General features: G+C 41.9%; 1 protein-coding gene across 1 annotated transcript in view; it reads right to left on the minus strand.

Moving 5' to 3' along the window:
• The window catches only part of LOC104125977 (minichromosome maintenance complex component 3 associated protein), a 27,518-nt gene that overhangs the window by 5,485 nt on the left and 2,628 nt on the right, over positions 1 to 19,405 (minus strand). The window contains exons 2-22 of the mRNA XM_035893971.1: positions 19,131 to 19,378; positions 18,410 to 18,488; positions 16,372 to 16,519; positions 15,096 to 15,292; positions 14,017 to 14,156; positions 13,313 to 13,510; positions 12,834 to 13,102; positions 12,003 to 12,165; positions 11,261 to 11,421; positions 9,805 to 10,049; positions 8,900 to 9,090; positions 7,936 to 8,036; positions 6,837 to 6,968; positions 6,115 to 6,228; positions 5,457 to 5,609; positions 3,859 to 4,056; positions 3,478 to 3,546; positions 2,697 to 2,831; positions 2,114 to 2,267; positions 1,402 to 1,660; positions 954 to 1,051 (exon numbers count right to left, since the gene is read on the minus strand). Of these exons, the coding sequence (XP_035749864.1) occupies positions 954 to 1,051; positions 1,402 to 1,660; positions 2,114 to 2,267; positions 2,697 to 2,831; positions 3,478 to 3,546; positions 3,859 to 4,056; positions 5,457 to 5,609; positions 6,115 to 6,228; positions 6,837 to 6,968; positions 7,936 to 8,036; positions 8,900 to 9,090; positions 9,805 to 10,049; positions 11,261 to 11,421; positions 12,003 to 12,165; positions 12,834 to 13,102; positions 13,313 to 13,510; positions 14,017 to 14,156; positions 15,096 to 15,292; positions 16,372 to 16,519; positions 18,410 to 18,488; positions 19,131 to 19,378 (3,452 nt within the window). The remainder of the gene's footprint in view (positions 1 to 953; positions 1,052 to 1,401; positions 1,661 to 2,113; positions 2,268 to 2,696; positions 2,832 to 3,477; positions 3,547 to 3,858; positions 4,057 to 5,456; positions 5,610 to 6,114; positions 6,229 to 6,836; positions 6,969 to 7,935; positions 8,037 to 8,899; positions 9,091 to 9,804; positions 10,050 to 11,260; positions 11,422 to 12,002; positions 12,166 to 12,833; positions 13,103 to 13,312; positions 13,511 to 14,016; positions 14,157 to 15,095; positions 15,293 to 16,371; positions 16,520 to 18,409; positions 18,489 to 19,130; positions 19,379 to 19,405) is intronic.

The following is a 19,405-nucleotide window of genomic DNA, read 5'->3' on the forward strand; positions in this document are numbered from 1 at the left end:
CACGGAGGGAGGGGGGGGAGTGAGCGAGCGGCTGCGTGGTGCTTAGTTGCCAGCCGGGTTAAACCACGACACACCATGAGAAGGGAACACAAGGCTGGAGCTACTTTTAGTATGAGACAGCTTGGCCATTACCCTCTCCCACCATTCTGATCCAATCTGTTAGGACTCACACACAAAAACCTGTTTTAGACTTGTAAGTACCATTTTCCATCATGGGTTTTTGATTAGTCTCCAGGCCACTATTGCCAAGCACACAGCAAACTGAAGGACAAGGGGAGAAGCTGGTGTCCTGGAGGCTGTCAGGGAGAGATCCGTACAATCCTTCTTTGCATATGTGAGAGGACAGAGGCATCCCTCAGGCCCATCCACCAAGATGGAATAATACTGGGTGATCTTACAGCAGCCAGAAGAACTACAAAGGGTCCTTTGCATTTTAGGACTGTGAGCTTAAGGATACAAAGGTGTACCCACCACTAGCAGTCGTCTGTTAGGCAGCAATGGTACCTCTGCTAGTAAAAGCAAAGCGGAACAGACAATGGATTTACATAAACCACATATTTTGGTCTCAGTGCAGTTTTCAGTATTACACAGAAGAAACTATCTTTTATGTAGCAAATGCCACTGATGTCTAGTCAGTTAAAACAGAGCAGCCACAAATAATGGAAAAGTAGGAGAAATACTTCATTCATGTCAGAATAGTTCTGGCTGATGTTGGAATCACTGCCAACAAGAGTACCCAACTCCAGCAAATTCAAGTGTGTGAAAAAATGGTAGGAGAGCTTTTTGAACAAAAATTACATTACAGAAACTTCACCAGAAAAAATATCCCATTACACAAGACTCAACTGCAATTTAAGCTACTGAGAACACAATTATTCCTTATAAGGCATTTATAATTGAGAGGTTAATGATAAAACAGTCAAGTATCTCTTCATGTGAGTTGCTGTTCTTACCCTTCCAGTGCCTTCTAAGTCATTGATAGAACCTGGGAGTTCAACAATGGTGAAGTCTGAAATAAGCTGAGCTGAAATCAAATCCTGCAGCATCAAACCTTAAAAATAAGAAAACACAGAGAAAGAACAAACGGGCAGCTCCTACTCTGACCTAGTATCACACTCTACATACATTTACAGCATCACTTCTTTCCTCCATCTTTCCCCACAGACTCTCAGGATCAAATACTGTGTGCAAAGGAAAACTGGAAACCAAAAGAAAGTTCATTTCTTTCCATATTGGTCAGTTCTTAAGCCCTCTGGATTTCTAGGAATGCTTTGAAAACTATTGTACTTCAGAGTCTCTCCCTTTCCTGGACGCTGTATTTGAGGGACTGCACTAGCTGCAACTGTTCTACTTGGGGCAGCCCTAAACATTCCCATTGTTTTTTCAAGTAGAAATAAGTACCTTCTTCTACTTCTTTCTCTGTGGACTCCTCTTCCTGACCAGGGACTAGAACCAACAGGGGAACTATCGGGTGGAAAGGTTTGGCCTGAAGCAACTGTTTCAACTGCAGCAAAGCTGAAAGCCAATAAACATCATCTTCTGCAACATCTTCACTCCTAACTCGAGGGGGCAGGAGAAGAATGAGACCACTGGTTCCAAGCAAGTCTTTTTGCATCTCAGCTGTATCAAGCTCAGAGTTGGACAACGCACCATGTGCCACCTATACAAGTTACAAAGAGGACAACAGTAATGTAGTTAAAGCTAAATTAAACTATTTTCATACAGTTTACTACCATTAGCATTCAGCTTTGACATTCCTTACCAGGAGCTCTACAAATCCTAAGACAATGACTTATAAGGCAGACAAATATGGATGTGGCCAATAGATGCAGGTGAGCACAAAAGTGCACTTCAGCACCTCATTTGCCATCAGGAATTGAGATGATTGAGGTTGTAACTATGGCACTGTATTGAGGCAGGTTTACTCGGTTGACTGGAAACAAGGACTAAAATCCATCTTTTTTCAGGCCTTTTCAACAACCCCAGGCCTCCCAGTATCACCTCCCTCCATCTGACAGGACACAGTGTGGAAAGCCTCCACACAACATCCACTGGAGAAGAGCACACCCTGCTTTTAGGGCTTAGTAGGCATCATGAATTTGTTCTCACCTACCTTTATACACACACTAACTTTAATGCTTCTGCTCCCTTGCATGCCAGGAGAATTAAATAATGTCAATGTTTGAATTCTGCCTTCTGTATGTGAAACATTTTTCTTCCAGCTTTTGTCTCCCATAAATTTGGCTTTCAACCAATCCACCAGTACTCTAGCAAAGAAGAAAGAGTAGGCTTTTCAGGCTTTTGTTTTAGAAAAATGGCATTTTAGGGTTTTAGCGCCAACACCTCTAAGACACCACAATCTATCATAACCCCAACCTTCATGTTGCTTAGATTTTGCTAAATAGCTATTAAATGTCCTGAAATTCTCCACACTACTACACATCTCAAGGTTTTCCATTTTCAGTATGAGCAAAAGGAATTCAATTAACGATGTCAGAAGATACAGACCACTGCAGTAAGTTACAGCTATATTCTTTAGAGTGCTCTGGAGAAAGAAAAAAAACCAAACCAAAAACTAAAATGGCAATTTGACATGGTATGGGAAAAACATACATCAAGGACCGTATACTACTACTCTTCTTCCATTTGACAGCCCCGCATGAGAAAGGGACCCAGCAATAAACTCTTTTACTTACCTACTGGGATCATTCTCCACATATTCATCATCATCTGGCAAAACCAGTAGCACCTTCCAAAAAACATGTTCTTGTTGAACTGGAATATGCTCAGTGATTAATGAGACAAGATCCAGGGGAGTCCAAGCTAAATCACTTAAAGAGAGATAGAAGCTGGTGAAAAGTTCCCTTAGTGATCATTCACACCTGGGGAATGTTTTTCTTGCTTTGAACAAGTTACAATACTGTAAGTAGCTATCATCCAGTTCAAACAGTCCAAAATTAGAGCTAACTCTTTAGATCCGTTGCCCACCTATTTCACCACAGACCAGATGCCTTCAAGAATTGCAACTGCTAAATCTGTTACACTAGCCTTACTTTGGGGATTGTGGGACTATATGTGTATTGCTTCACTTCCATGCTGTTTCAATACCCTGCTCCAATAAACAGTCACTAGAGTGCATGACAAGCCATAAGAAGGCAGACCTCCTGCTGCAATTTAAACATCTATATCAATCACAAGCCAGGCCATAACAGCTCATTTACTCCTCTCCTCCTATATCCTATCCCAAGCCCCATCCCACCCAGGTACAACACCCTCTCCCCCACTCCATCCTTAAAGTTACACCCACAGCAATAGGATCAGATGGCTTAATAATTTCATTAATTTATCTTCCCTTATCTCAAAAATACTCTCAGAAGTAAGGCTGCAAGTAGACACTTGAGTACGATTTGTCATTCCTTACTGACATTTTTGTTACAGTTTGCTTAGAAAGAAAACAAGGATCAAACACCAACATACCTTAACAATTGCTGGTAGAAGTGCTGAACTTTAATTTCATGCACTGTTTTGTTTCTCAGCCAGTTTAATCTGGAAACAAAAAATTCTTGGTTGTAATTTTTGGTATAAAACAAGTATTTTAACCTAATTTAGGAAACACTCACTAAAACCTGAGAAGTACTGCAGACATTTTAGAAAGTTGCCATTAATAGAAGAAGGGTTTCTTTAGGTTTGCAGCCTTTGTCAAGGCATTTGTGCAGAAAGGGTCTTTTGGGGGGTATTTGAACAAAGTTTTGCAAAACTATTTAACATTCACAATGAAGGTTCAAAGAGCATTACTTTGTAACTTGCCTTCCAAAAATCAAACAGATTGCCAACTGCTGTCACTGTAAGTAGCCTTACCTCGTGCAAGAGATCCCCAGCTTTCCTCCATTCCCCAGGTTCACAATTCTTTTACACAAGTTCTCCATAGTTATAGGCCACTCAGCACTGGGGGACAGGGCTTTCAGTTTATTTTTTGGATCTGCACAACAGGGAGCAGCTGGAAACGCCCTCATTTGACGTTTCAACTTTGTTCGAGCTGCCACTGCCTCCCTCCACCTTTGGAAGAGAACAGATAAATAGGTCACATCAATAAACTCTCCTGCAGACCAAACAGGTTTTCTCATCTTTGCTCTTCGGACTGGATTGGGCTCTCAAACACCCCACAAGTCACAGTCTGCTCAGGGGTGAGGGTGAGGTGGTGCATGTGGGTGGTGCAGTGGGCACAGGCTGTATTTTTGCACACAGCCTCAAAGTTGGAGCTCAGAGCATGCATGGAAGGAGGCCTGCCAGCTGTACACATGCAGTGTCCAAAAGAGGCAGCCTTGTGCCCCATTCAAAAATCAATGAAGACAAAAGGAAGCAGTCTTCTGCTTAGCAAGCTGCACTTGCTCTCTGTGGCCAGAGAGATCACAGGAGGGAAGCAGGATTGCCACTCTTCCATCTCAGCCCTTCCTCAGCTGTCCTAGCCGTGCTTCCCAGGCAAAACTTTAAGCATAGTTTTCCTTCCCCATTTTCAGCATGTTTATTCCTAGCACATAGAGCATTTTACAATGATCCATTACAAAGCTTCTCTGACATCTCAAGCACTTCCTGAAAATAATTTCACAACATCTACTGCAGTAAGAAAGATGTGCCTCTTTTTCTTGTTCTAAGGAACATTAAAAAAGGCAAATCCACCAGCAAGGAGAGACCATAATGCCTTTATCCTTAGATGCTAGTCTATTTTTCTATGACCAAATGATTCAAAACATGTACCACCCAACAGCTTTGTAACACAAAAATTTATGAATTGAGATCTTTTATTGTGTTTCCTCAGGTATTTTCAGGGCTTTTAAAAGACATTCCTGCATCACCCAGTTTTCTTGATTGCTACATGTACATTTGTTTCATGTATCTTCAGGCTCCTCCTCAACCTTCCCTATCGCACTGAGGTGATTTATGCATGCCCTGAAGACACACACGAACTCAGTTTTAGGACAGAAAGAACTCTGCAAGGGAAGGTGCTCCACAGTAAAAAGACTAGCCTGCTGCTTCTTCTTTAGCAGTGAGAAATGCCAGCTGAAATGCACCTCAACTTGACTGTACTGGGGCAGCACAGCACAGGGAGAAATGAATCTCTGCCTTGGAGCACCACAACAGCCACTGAACGCTTAGGACACATCCAGAAAAACAAGCATCCAACAAAAAGAATACAAGGAGAAATTATTACAAGTTTCTAGATAGAATGAAGCTGAAATCTCCTACCAAGCTCATGACTCTGATGAGGTGTGCTCTCCTCCCCACATATAGCCAACTAACTCATTAGAGGCTGGTAATAAGACTGTAAGTGTACCCTTATAGAGGAGACAAGACAACAGCAAAAAGAATGCAACCAGACAACTGCAGTTCAAACTCTATTAACCACTCCATGCTAACACTCCCAAGAAAAGTGGTTGTGTCACAAAGTAGCAACTCACCGTTGCAAATACTTGCAGAAACACTGGAGCTCCTGAAGGGTTTCCTTAGCAATCTGGAAAATCTCATCCTCCAGAAAGAGGTCCATGACATGACCACAGACTTCCTCTGAACACCGGGCAATACGGGCTTGCTGGTCTCTTTCTAAGGCACATCTAGTTCAAAATGAAACAAACCAAGACCTCTAGTGAGGTGGAGACTGCAACAAATGCCCATACAATTAGCTGAGGTACAAACAGGGAAGATCATCACATTTAGCAGAGGGGAGGGATTTTCCACACTTCTACTCTATGGCCTTTCTAAATAAGGCCTGTAAGAAATCAGAAGTCATTCAAGTTTTACACTGGTCATGGGCTTCGAAAGAAGGGTCTACAAGAGAGCCCACAGATGAGCTGTAAGGGGGTCAGATGAAAAATAAGCACAGAGGGCAGCTTTGTCCTAGACAAAACCTCTATTCCCTGCAACCTGGAGGACTGCTACTGCCCAACAGTGTGACGGCAAACTGGCAGCCCACTGTATGATCAAGTACGCTTATCCTCTCTTTAAAGTAGCTTATTGAAGATGAACTCAGAGCAGGCCAAGCAAGAAGCCCACCACTCCCTAACAAATTCTTAACCTTAGGAAAGCATCCTGCAACAAAATATAGCATACAGTACATACTTTAACTCATTGGCTGAAGCTTCTTGAACACTCTCCTTTATTACTTCTTCCATTAACTCCATACCCACCAACTGGCTCAACTGCTTTATTAACTTTTCTCTTTCCTGCTTTTGCCTGGAAGGACAGAGAAGAGATTTACACAAGTGTCAAGACAAGAGTGGCAAGATTTACACCAGTGAGAAGATTTACACTGACAAACCTGCCACTTAATTACACAAGCGCTATACACAGTGTCAGACAGTTAGTTAGCCTAAAATTGAGTTCCCACTAGCTAGTTTCTCTAAAAAGCTTTGCATGGAGCCAGGCTTCCCTCAAAAATACAGAAAACGATGGGTTTATTGTCTCCTTACCCCAGTAAGCTACATACAAGTAGCTCACTCAGAAGGAAAAGTTCCTGCAAGGTCAGGATCCATCTCCCTCTCTGGAAGCTCTGAGTGAACAGAAGTTCCCAAAATTCCCACCCACCATTTTCATAGTGGCTCTGTGAGGTCACCAAAATACTAACCAACAGATCACCTGAGAACACAGAAGGGACAGCCCATCTGCACAATCCCAGGGCAGTTTAAGGTGAGACAAGATGAGACAAACTGAATGCTGTCAGCATGGCAGAAAGACACAGGGCCTGAGCACATGTGCAAGGACTCAGGTTGGCACCAGCTGTTGTTATGCTGCCTGAGGGCATATACAGCCCACCCTGTCCTACAGCAAAAGCAGCAACTCACCTCTCTTCCTCCACTCTGCGCCTTTCCTCTTTGACACGCTCCCTTTCCGCGAAAAGCACGCTTCCAGCCACTTGTCTGACGATCTCCCTTATCACTTCAGTCATAAGTTCCTCCACGGTGGCCTCTGAGGTGCTGTGCAGAAACAGGAATTCTCTTTTCAAAGCCAGAAAGTTTTCATTCAAAGCCCTACTCCTTGTGCTTTTCTCAAGCACACCCTCACCCTGTTGCAGTGGGCTGACTCTGACCACCAGCCAAGCACCCACACTGCCGCTGGCTCATTCCCCTCCCCACGTTGGGACAGAGGAGACAATAGAAAGAACAAAAGCAAGAAAACTTGTGGATGGAGATAAAGACACTGTAACAGGTGAAGGGGGAAAAAAAACCCCCGAACAACCCACACCAAGCAAAGCAAAGGCAGCCACCACCTCCCACAGGCAGACCAGTGCCCAGACAGTCTTCAATCAATGGCCACCCTGGAAGCTAGGACACCACCTCCTTCTTCCTGTAACGCAGTTTTATTGCCAACTGTGACATCACATGGTATGGATTTTGTTTAGCCTGAGTCAGCTGTCCTGGCTGTGTCCCCTCCCAGCCCTGGCACACCCCCAGCCTACTCACGGAGTGCAAAGTGGGAAACAAGGGAGGCCTTGACTCTGTGCTGTTCAGCAATAACCAAAACACTGGTGCATTAGTAACATCGTTTTGGTCACAAACCCACATCTACGACTCTACCCAACTTCCTTGGAGAGGAAACGTTACTTGAAGCAGAGAAGCACTCACATGTGGACTTACTCTTCTTGTCCCCCTTCGGGTACCTTCCCTTCCACAACACGTATTTCTTGTGGCAGTGGCGCGAGCGTCACGTAAGACAAGGTTTACAGAGATTTGCAGTTAGCCTTCCATTAGGCTAGCTGGTGTGTAACAGGGAGGTGGCAGACATCTGAAGAAAGGTCTGCTTTCCCCTCAACTGTATCAGTAACACTATCTCCACTACAGACCTTGCCTTGCTTAGCTTTATGATCTCCATATGTGGTGCAGCTATGGCAAATTGCACCTTTGATGACAGGCTCCAGAAGTACTAGTAATAAATGCTCTTTACCAGATAGCAGCAGTTGCATAAGCCACTCCTGCTCTGCCGACTTCTCTGCACTCTCCTTTGAGGACGTCATGCACAAGCCCATCCACCACTTCGGCAATGTCCTACAACACAGCAGAGGAAGCAGCTGAAGTAAGATGCAGTCCTGCTCAGGATGGGCTTGGCACACACGTGAATTGGGAGTGAAGCTTTTCAGCCTTGTTTAACTGACTGTAATTGAAAACATCATCTGTATTTCTACTTACAAACTAAGCTAACTTAATCAAACAAAACAGCCTGGAAATTTTAGACTATCTAAAAGGTTAATAACAGCCCAGAAACAAAAGCAACTTTCTGTATTAAGTATGGGCAAGTAAAGTTAGAAAATAATAGCTAAGAAAAGTAGATTTTGAGAGGGATTCCCATTTTCTTACTTGAAACATTCTCATTCTAGCCAATTTAATTCCAAATGACCAGGTCTAGTCTTCACTGAAATGTAGCCACATCTAGGTAGAATATGGCAGCTGTACTTCAGAAAGCAATGAGACACTCCGAGAGGAGTTCAGCATTAGTACATATCTAAACATCTGTGGGAGGGAGAAAAAGGGGAACAGCACAGATACACAGGGTATGCGTTCAAGACCCAATATTAATAGTCATATATCCACAAGAAGAAACTTTGTCACATCTCATTTGAAATACCTGCCGTTAAGAAACAGCTCAGTATTATTCACTAAAGCAAAGTTTACCTACTAAACCAAAGATAGTAACTTTCTACTATCATTTTCTGACTCTCTCCTTAGGGGTTTCTCAAATGCTAAACAGACAGGACTGCTTGTCCCACAAAGGATTCGGAGCAAGCAGTGACATTTCAAGCTTGCATCTGAAATCACTCAAGACTTTCTCTTTTCAGAATAGTCCAAAGAAATAACTTCCCAAAGTATCCAAAGCACCGAAGCAGGGAGTGTCTAAGTTTAAATTTCCTTACTGTGTCTGTGTAGACAGGCTGAGGCTTTGAAGAGAGAGGCTCAGGTTGCCCAGCAGGTTGGGAGATTGCCTGTCCAGGAGGCAGCACTGGTACAAGCTGACGCGGTAACAGTGAGGGCAGAAGATTAGCTGGGGGCTGGACCCTTACTGCTGCGGCATCTAAATCCACACCTTTGCTTTCCACTCTTCCTTCTTGAGGGGCAGGGGGTGGAGAGAAAAATTACAGAAACAGGTCAGTGCCAAATAGAAGGAAAACTATTCTTATCTTCAAAAGCTGGCTTGTCTGATAAATCTCATCAGGCCATAAACCAAGTCTATAACAGAGGCTTTCTGCCTTAAAAAGATATCATAGAAACTTATTTATATTTATGAATATTTTTTTTTTTAAATTCGAAGATTTCATTGCACATTACCTCCAATACCAAGTATATACATTACATCCAGTAACACAACTGTTCTAAGTACACCTAGCACCTACACACACCTCTTGCATTTATTCAAGATATCTGTACTTTCAACAAGGACAAAAAAGTGTATGTTCAGCCAACTTGAAAAACAACATGATTATACACACTGTGGGAACAAACAGTTTGCAATACAAAATCTGCAAACTGAAAAGGCAAGTTGGCTGTCTGAAGTAGCCAAATATCTACTTATTTCAGCTATGTAACAGAAATGAGTGCAATTTTGCCAAGTGTTTCCTGTATTGGGAAATACATTTTATTAATGAAGTTGCTTCTTAGCTTTTACAGATACATAAGTACATTGAAATCAAAATATGCTTTCATTATACCCAAATTTCCATGCAATTTCAACCCATATGAGCCAAGAACAGTTTCTACTTTGCAAAATAAAACTACTCACAGAGCTGACTAAGCAGTATCTAAAATGCATATTTGCTCTCACCTGTTGCTTCCATGCTGGGCTTTTGGCTATTACTAGCTTGATCCACAGAGGTGCTTCCACCAGTATACTTGTTCTGTCCATTGAAGCTGGACACAGGCATGTGGTGAGGTACTGCAGGCAACGGCCCACCATTTACAACTTCCCCAACTGAGACAGTTAGCTTCTGGCTCACAAACATCGACTTATGGGGTTTGGGTAATCCGTCTGGCTCCAAGAAAGCTGAGCGATTGAGCTCCACATAAGCACTGGAGAAAAATAAAAACCAGGAGTACATCCTCAAAGCTACAGTAGCCTATAGATTTTCAGTTGGACACCTTAGCTGGGCAAAGCAAGACAGGCACTTTGCCCCCTGTAGCCTGGATCTCAATCTTTGGCTGGAACCAGAGCAGGGAAGGAAGAGAGCACTGTCCTCACAGCTATCCTCCCAGGACCAAGTACAAGCTGCACTAACATTTTTGGGCACCCTTGTAGACTATTTTGTCTCTTTCTCCTTCTAACCTTTATCCACCATGTATATTACCCACATGATTCATGCTAGGGCTATCTACAGAAGTAATTTTAAAAGCTGCAATCTTCTTCCAATCTTGGCACCTGTAGGCTGGCTAATTTATTATTTTAAAAAGAATTTTAACATGAAATAAAGCACTCTAACTGGCATGCTCAATTTTTTTGCCTTCTCCACTCTCTTGAGTTTACACATCTTACAACGTATGTATTTCCACAGCAGACACTTATCTGCAAACCGTTGGCTTCCAACATCCTCTAAAAACTGGTTTGTACTGTTCATCTTCATCCTTGCCCTACTGTATCACTGTAATGACAGGTTTCCTGAGACGCAGAACTGTATTTTAATTTCCTACAGAGCTGCAATTTACTCCAACTACCGCAATTAAATTCAACTGCAAGATAAGAACCTAAACCAATTTTTTTTTTTTTTTTCCTACTGGATTATCCATAATGTCTCTTTCTGGAGAAAAAGTCCTTGCCGTCCAATGGAGACTGAGCTCAATAAGCAATCTCTCCTTTGGGGGAAATGTTTCTCTTGTTTTTCACCACCTTCAAGGATACAAAATTCCTTCAGCCTTCTGGAAATCCCTTGTCATCTTATCAAACCAAGTTAAAAAAAAAAAAAACCAAAAAACGTACAAGTGCAAAAAAAGCTATTGTGGGAAGTCACAGTAGTTACAGGGATACAAACCCTATTTCTTGATGGAAAGATGCAAAATGAAAGAACTTTTCATAATTACAGCAATTAAAATAGAACAGATTATTAAAATTTGCACCCATCACTATCCTAGTGCTTTGCTTTCAGAGCCCAGCCCCTACCCTTTGCCTATTCTTCTGTTTTTCTGGTTGCAAACTGCAGGAGCAGCCCATGCACATTAATGCTTTGCCTAACATCGGCCTAACCCCACTACGCATCTTATGGCACAAATGCCCTTTTCCTTACACTTACCCATCAGATACACTCAGGCCATAATAACTTATAAAATCAGTTGCTTCCTCACAATCTTTGAACAGTAGCATGCGGACCAGGTGATCCAAGGGAAACACTGTACACCTTTGGGTGCTCACAGTGTAGGCAATATTGAGAGATTTGAGAGCATCTTTACGAATCTGGGGGAAGATAAAAGAAAAAGCCATGTAACTACTAAGTTAAAGACCCAAAAATGTACTACGAAGTATACTATAAACACAAAAATTGTGTTTCAAAGAAATCAGCACTTTGTCATCAAATATCCACAAAATCAACTATTCAGATTTAACTTTCTTTTTACATTCTATGCATTTGCTTTCTAGTTTCTGCTCCTCTTTGATGCTGCTCACTTTGTGCATATCCCTTTGCAATTCTTGTGCAGGAGGAAAAACTTGCAAGGGCTTCTGAAAGTGGAGGTTGATATTTCCTTTGCAAAAGTCTCAGGCCTGCTTCTCTGCTTCCCGATTATTTTCAGAGGAAATAGTATGTATTTGTACACAGTCATGGGAAAAAATGTCGAGAAGGGCATTTTAGTGTTTGCCTTTTATATCATGGCAGAAAACTCTTGATAAATTTTTAAACACTTCTGAAGAAGCAAGAATAAGATTATTTTTAAGGCTAAATATCTACCAAGTTTTCTGCTAAGATGATTTCGTCCCAGAAGCCTCAGGCTGTTTTACTGATTAACACTTCAAAATATATCCATCTGCCTTTTTCTCACCTGGTTGAAATAATAATGTAGGAGACAGGCATTCAGGTAAGAAGCTGCTTGCACTAACTTGAAAAACCTCACAAAGTTGTTGCTGTTTAATGCAGCGAAGGCTTGAACTGCAAATCTAACTTCAGGAGAGTTTCTAACCTCTGGGTGAAACTGCTGTACTTCTCTGTGGAGACAAAAGCCAGAGGCAAGCCTTTTGCTTCAATATTAACAATCACAATTCAATAGCAACCTGTAATAAAACGCAATTAAAATTAGTTTTAAGCAAAACATGCAAATCCTGTCCAAAACAAACAGCTGTGAATTAAATTTGCAGCATTATTTACTAATCATTAATCTGCTAATGATGCTTGTATAATCAGCATATTATTTAGGTACATCGCTCCAACGTCTAGGGAGGAAGGCAGTTAAGAGATTGACCAGAAAACCAAAGTATGACTCCGCCCACAAAACAGTTGTTGCTTGGTCCTAATGCAGATAAAGAAGTGAAGCTTGGAAACCACTCAGGGAAGAGAAAAAAAAGTTTCCCTTGATTTGAGAATAGCAAAGAGTTAACTTTTTTTTTTGGTTGGATGGGGGTCTTTACTACCTGTAGAAGCTCAGCGAGTTATTCAAGGAGATAAACAAAACTTTTTTCTCCTTTTCTTAAAAAGTACACTTTTTAAAATGACCTATTGAAAAATTCAAGTAAAACATTACTTCAGTACACTTTCTTTGGCAAAAAAGATTTGCAACTAAGCTCTTCACTTCCATCACAATTTGTCTGGACTTAATCCTAACCTCAATTCTGCCCAGAGGCACAAAGAGAAAACAAGTGATATCTGTTGTTCCCACCTGAGAATATCACCCTTGTTGAGATTCAGCAAGACATTATAACCTCTGAATTCTGCTTCACTCTTGCAGTAAATCCCCTTGTTAGCCAGGTCCTGATACATCTCCTTCAAGCTCTGCAGGCATTTAGTCATGTTCTCATTGTTGATTTTGGCATCAAAGGAGGACATGGGTTCTTCACACAAGTGGTGAGCACAATGGATGTGAAAGCGAGTGCACTTCTCAATCAGAGACACCATCAGCGGGTTGCAGAGATGTTGCTGGGTTATATCCTAATTGGAATGATAAAGCATTGCATGTATTTTTAAACTACAGCTGAAGAGCACAGTCAACTGGCACTACCTTTGAAAAACTCAATTCAACTCTGTTTTGAGTCACTTTGCAATTCAAAACATTTGAGTTACTGCTACTTTTTGCTTCACTTTTTACAGCATTATGTGATCTTTTGCTTTCTTCAAACCTCTCCATCCGCCAGTGCTTACCTTTCTTATTCCACGAGTTCTGTTCCAGACAAAGTCATACCATTCTCGGTAGTTTCCTTCTCCTTGATCCATAATGTTTGTCACTAAATAGTCCATGGTCATGCTCAACACCTCAGAGGGTCTCAATTCATGGGGCAAAGGTTCCTCCTGATCTGCTGAAGACCTGCTATATTCTTTGATTGCTGCTGCATGATCTACCTGCAGGATGCAGAGAAAAGAATCAAAGTCCAAGAAGTACATTCAACTTTTTAGGAGCACAGAAGATTTCATCTCATCCATGCCTTTACTTTAGTAAGCATCAGACTATTAAAGGAGTTTCTCTACTGTTCACACTAACAGCCCACATCCATTCTGCTATGATAGCAAATATATTTTCTTTTATGACAGGATCCTAAAGTGTTGACTTAGTCTCAAACTCATAACCTTCAAGACAGTGTATACTGCTGCCCTATAGTTTTAGAACTACAGTTCTAAAACCCTGTCTGTAGCTAAAAAAAAAAAGACATGACTTAGAGCAAAAAAGCAATTCTCTAGCCTTCTTTTTTTACAATGGGGAATTGAAAGACATTAATGAAATGGCCTCCAGAATTTTTCCCACCAGAATTAGCCCTGCAATCAACAAAACAACACTGACAGGTTCACATAAGCAGCAAGCAAACAAATGTCCTGGGAACAACAAGCCCCTGCATACGGAGTGCTCATACCTTGTCAGATCCTAGAAGCAATTCAAAGATACTGAGCTGGTTTCTTGTCTCCCTCATGTAGCGCTCCTTTTCAGGACACATGTCTGGGCAAGTGCCAACAACAGTTTTTGCTTTGCCAAGATCAGTCCTTTTTATTCGAGCTAAAACAAATAAGTAAAATTGAAGAAACACTAAGAATCTCTTGGTTTTGTTTTCATTACAAGCTATTACCCTGATGTGCCAACATAGCCCTAAGCATGCCAGATACTTCAGTTGGCATCTGTACATTGGTCAATGGATGGATGTCAAGAAGTACATTGCTAGGGCAACAGTTACAAAAGCAGCTTGTGGGAAAAGGTCTCTAGAGATTTCCATCCTAGCTTTACTCAGAGCAAGGCTGTATCCATGCTTTGGCATGGTCAGAAATGCACAAGAATGGGGTTCCTCCACTCTGGGGGCTGTCCCAGGGCTTCATCATTCCTCTGGGGAAGTTTCTCCTACCGTCCCACCTGGATATAGAGAGTTTTGCTGAAAAGATTGAAGCCTCTGAAAGATACCCAATGTTTTGTGTCCTAACCAGCAATTTCATAATTCCATGTCAAGTCAACAAGAAATCTGTTTGTCTATATTTTAAATAAGATCTTAAATTAGAAGTAGGGTCAGCTTTGAAATGGCAAGCACAAGATGGAAGGGTTTACAACGCAGCACTGTGAAACAAAGGGACATTTCTTGAAATAATTATCAGCTGTATAGTAGTTTGAGTTTAGAGAAAAATCGTTAGGCTTTGGCTAGCTTTCTTCAAAGAGCCCGCAAGGATGCAATTCTCCCTACATTGCCTCCTTCACAGAAGACAAACAGTCTGCTATTCACTGCCCACAAGAAATATGCATGTGCAGTAAGTAAAACAGATTTTTGCGTGTCCTACAATAAATTAATGCACATACATATACACAACAGAAGCGTAATTTACAGATTGCTCCACGTTAAGATCTCTTTAAAGCCATTTCCATAATATCACAACAGCTTTGCAACAGACACCAAACACTTTATTTCTTTCCAGCAGAGAAGCAGATGTTACACTCATTAACTAGTGTACTTACCTTGTCGCATGATTTTGTCCCTTTGGTCCAAAAGACGGTATCTTTCTTCAGATGTCTCAGCCACTAATCCTACCAGGTTACCAAGAGATGACAATGAAGCTCCCAAGGCCTCTGAACTCTGCCCTTCAGAACTAGAATCAAACAAATCTGCTTCAAACTGCAGTGCCTTTCGAAGACCAGGCTTCTTTGCTGGAGAACTAAAAATAGGTTTTTATTAATAATACACTAATGCATGCCCCAGCCTTAATAAATTCACTGTTCTTCAAGACATCAACCTCTCTGTTAGAAGAGTATTTTGTTCACAAGGCAACGTATCAAATAAACGAAATATGTATCAACATACTAAGGTTGTTATGAACTAACACTAGCACTGTGAATTAATCTGGTTAAATCTTCAGCACTGCCTTGACAACACTACCAATCATTCTTGATTGTAGTGAAAGCCTCCACCTTTGTACAACAGAAATGGCATTACTGAATCTGTCTTAGCATGGACAGAACCAGATGGCTGTTGCAGCATTTTTGCATCACTATGGCACAGCAGTTTGCATTTTAAGCCAGGAACTAGCCTGCTGTTTGGTGTGAAAAAAACCAAATGCTTTCTATAACAGAGATTATTAAAAGATTTTACAGGGACCATACTTTGTTAAGTAAAATCATTCCTCTACAACGTATTACTAGTTTTATAATTATATGACTACACATATCAAATTACTTTTGTCATGCTATACACACCATTAAGGTACCACAGAAAGATGACAACCTTGCCCCTTCAGCAACTGACACAAAACAAGGATTCCTGTACAAAGACCATTCTCTTGAAGCGAGACAAGACAACAATCCAAACTCACCAGCTACTCTGAAAAGGGGTTTCTCATTCTGCAGAACTGTAATTGCCTATAAATGAAGCTGCTCACTTCAGAAGCTCATTTACTCATGACCACAGAACAGTGTCATTACTGCTTGGTCCTAGTTTGGCTCTGCACCGTCTCATTCAATTCCCTTATACCTCATTATTGCAGGTGTTGTTATTCATGTTGTTAAGAACAAGATACTCTAACGCAATACACAGACCAAATTAAGAGACCTTAAAAAGCAGGTAGAAGTATCTTTCTGACAGAGTGCAAGATCTGTGAGCTTCTAATTCAGACAAACCAGAAGAGATGAGGGAAGCACACTCCCCGATAAGAACACGACTATTTGGTACACACTGATCATCATTTTTCCCCATGCACACTGTTTCCTGCCAGACGGATCCCCAGAGGAACAGATGTACCTTTTACCAGGGATGATACTGCTGGCAGAGGATCTTATTAAAGGTTTTCGAAGAGGGGAATGCTGATAGTTTTGCTCTTCACTACTTTGTCTTCCTTCATCGTCACCTGCTTTCTTCTCCTTGGAAGAAAATTCTCTTTTTGCTGGACCTGAAGTGACATATAAACATGTAGCCAGGTACTTGCCAAATAGTTTAAGCAACAACTCTTTTTTTTCCCCATGGGGGTGGTGGGGAGCAGTTTGTTTTAAAAAAATACCATTAGAAAGTAAAACTAAGAGTCACAGTTTTGTACACACAGACAAAACTTCCAGGACAATTTGCACTAGAAGCTGTACTGAGTAAGTCTACCAACTGCTACTCAGCTTCACTATTCTATAAAGTATTTTTCAATAAAATATCACTTATCAATAACTAACTGTTCAGCAGCTTGTAAGTAAATGAAGTCTGATCATCATGCAAATTTAAGTTCTCTCAGGTTTGGGATATAATCCACAAGTCATCACTCTCTACAGGATATGAAATCCATTTCACGTACATATACCACAATTCCCAGTGCTCCTGATGAAGCATTTTAATTGTTTCACATACCCAAGCTTAGACTGAGGTTGGCATGCTCTCTCAAGACTTACATCTACGACCTTGCAGGAAGGGGGAATTTCTTCCCTCAGGAAGAAATTTTCAACCAGTTGGATTTCTTAAACTCTCTCAGATTAGTTATTTTAAAATACTGCCATTCATGTTTCTGTTGACTTAACACCACACTAAAACAACAAAAGCAAACAGGCACCCCTATAGCTGCTGCTTCAAGATGTTAGTTCACAGGAAGACAACTCTGCAGCTGTTCATTTTCTGAAAGCAAGTTTGTGGTCGGTCAAAGCTGTGGTGAACCATTCATTGGCTGACAGCTGAAGTGTATCCCCAGGCTAGGATCTCAGAGGTACACACAGCAGCATTCATAAAGCTGAAGAAAGGGAAGCACTTGACAATTCAATATTTTCCTAGGGGGTGAACAGCCAACATTCACATCTCTTGCCCTAATCCCAAGCAGCATCTGGAATCCAGTTTTGCCATTTCTAAGATCAGCTCTCTGGAGGCTAACCACACATGCTGTTCTCTCTTTTTGGTTCAGGCAGTATGTAATTGATGATACACAGAACAGCAACCTCAGCAACACAGACACTCACTCCAGTGTACTCCTTAACTCATCCTCAAGGTACTTTGCTGAAATCTGGAAGCCCACATCCCATCCCATGCTCTGAAGCAGGCAGTGAGGCATTTGAAACTGGGTTTTCTTAAATCGCTCAAGAACATGCTATTTCTAGATAGAAGCACAAAGTTAATGCCACCACATTCCTCTTATGTGGCTGTATGAATGGTTTCTAAACCCTCTTTTAAAATACACTGTAATTTCAAGATGTCTTCAGCTCTTTTGTATAGCTGAAACAGCATTTTGGCTCAGATCAAGTAAAATGTTTTAGACAACAGGAATTTAAGAAACAGTGCACTTTCCAACTGCGATTAGCAGCCACTCACTTAAAGCTTCCTCAATGGGAGGACAGCACTGTGGATGCCGAAAGTTTACAGAGCTTACAAGAGAACTGAGTAACTTCACAAGGAAAAAATTCTCTAAGGGCTAAGACACCCGTTCTGGCTCCCAGGGTTCCTGAGCCATAGACTGTTGAAGGCTGAGAAATTATTCTGGAAGTAATTACATACTTTATCCTGTTCTTTTTCCCCTCCTCTGCATATTCACTATTAGCCTTTGCCACAGATGGAGCCAGCCAGGGTATCACATAAAATGCAGAACAACTATCTTTATGCTTCTGTAAAGAATAACCTAAAATGCTCCCAGAAACTCTACACACCAAACAGTCTGACTAGAAAAAGTGACAGACAACCCTCATGCCTCTGGAACTGTAACATTCCTACTGTGGAGATCATCTTTGTATCAATCTCAGCACATTAGGAAACAAGAAGAGAGCAGATGTCACCCCATTTACGTATCACCCAGTAATCATATTTGTAAACACAGACTTACTTGTTTTTTTCTTTTGCCAAAATGTTACTATGTCTTTGTGCAACTCTTTTGCTTTTTTTCTGGCAAGAGCTGCAGAAGCCTGAAAGAAAAGCATAGTATGAAAACCTATTAGCATCACAACACCAAAACATGCCAGAGAAACATTTACCAGTTTCCATAAACTTCTGGTTACTGCATTTTAACCTCTCACTTCAGACCTACACACAACTAGCAGGACTGGGCAGGTTTCCACAAAAATCGCTGCTTTTCACTACAGCCAGCTTAGAGCACTGAGACCAAAGGTGTGCTTTTAAGCATAAAGCAGAAACAGAACGTGCAGTCTCTGAACTGGCTCCTCAACACACCTCAGCGCTGACCTAACGGCAGTATTTCCAGCAAGCAGAGCACTCTGCAGAGATCGCACAAGCTCACCTCACCCTTGGTGCTGCCAAGCCTGAGCAAGAATACAGAAGTGTATGTAACTCTGGTTTGGGCGATGTGAGACAACAAACAGGGAAGATTTTTTTGGTATTTGAGCTGGATGCTAAAGCCAGACAGAGCTCCAGCACCTACCACATTTTAGGTGTGGCTCAGTACACTTCTATCCCTGTCCGTAATACAGCGCTCATTATACAAAGCTTTCCCCCGAATGAAAAACGTACTGTCTTGCCAAACAGGGGTGCAGTTCTCACCAGAGCTGGACCCATCCCAAGCCTGCTCTTGTGCCACTTCCGATACTCACATGATCAAAGAAGTGGAGAACGGCCATTTTTTTATTGCGCCTGGTCATGATCCGTCGAACTTTTACAAACTGGCCGAAGTGCTTCTCCAGCACCGTCCTGTCGTTGAGGTAATCGGGGACGTTCTTGCACTGGATGGCGGTCAGCTCGCCGGGCGACAGGCCCCCCAGCCCCTCCGTGCTCTCGCTGCCCCGAGCCCGGCGGGCAGGGGTCGCGGGGACGGCATCTGTGAAGAGAGGGACGCGGCCACCTCAGAAAGGGGGATGACACCCGGCCG

This window comes from Egretta garzetta, unplaced genomic scaffold (genome assembly GCF_000687185.1).
Source record: "Egretta garzetta isolate BGI_Z169 unplaced genomic scaffold, ASM68718v1 scaffold875, whole genome shotgun sequence".
NCBI lineage: Eukaryota > Metazoa > Chordata > Aves > Pelecaniformes > Ardeidae > Egretta > Egretta garzetta.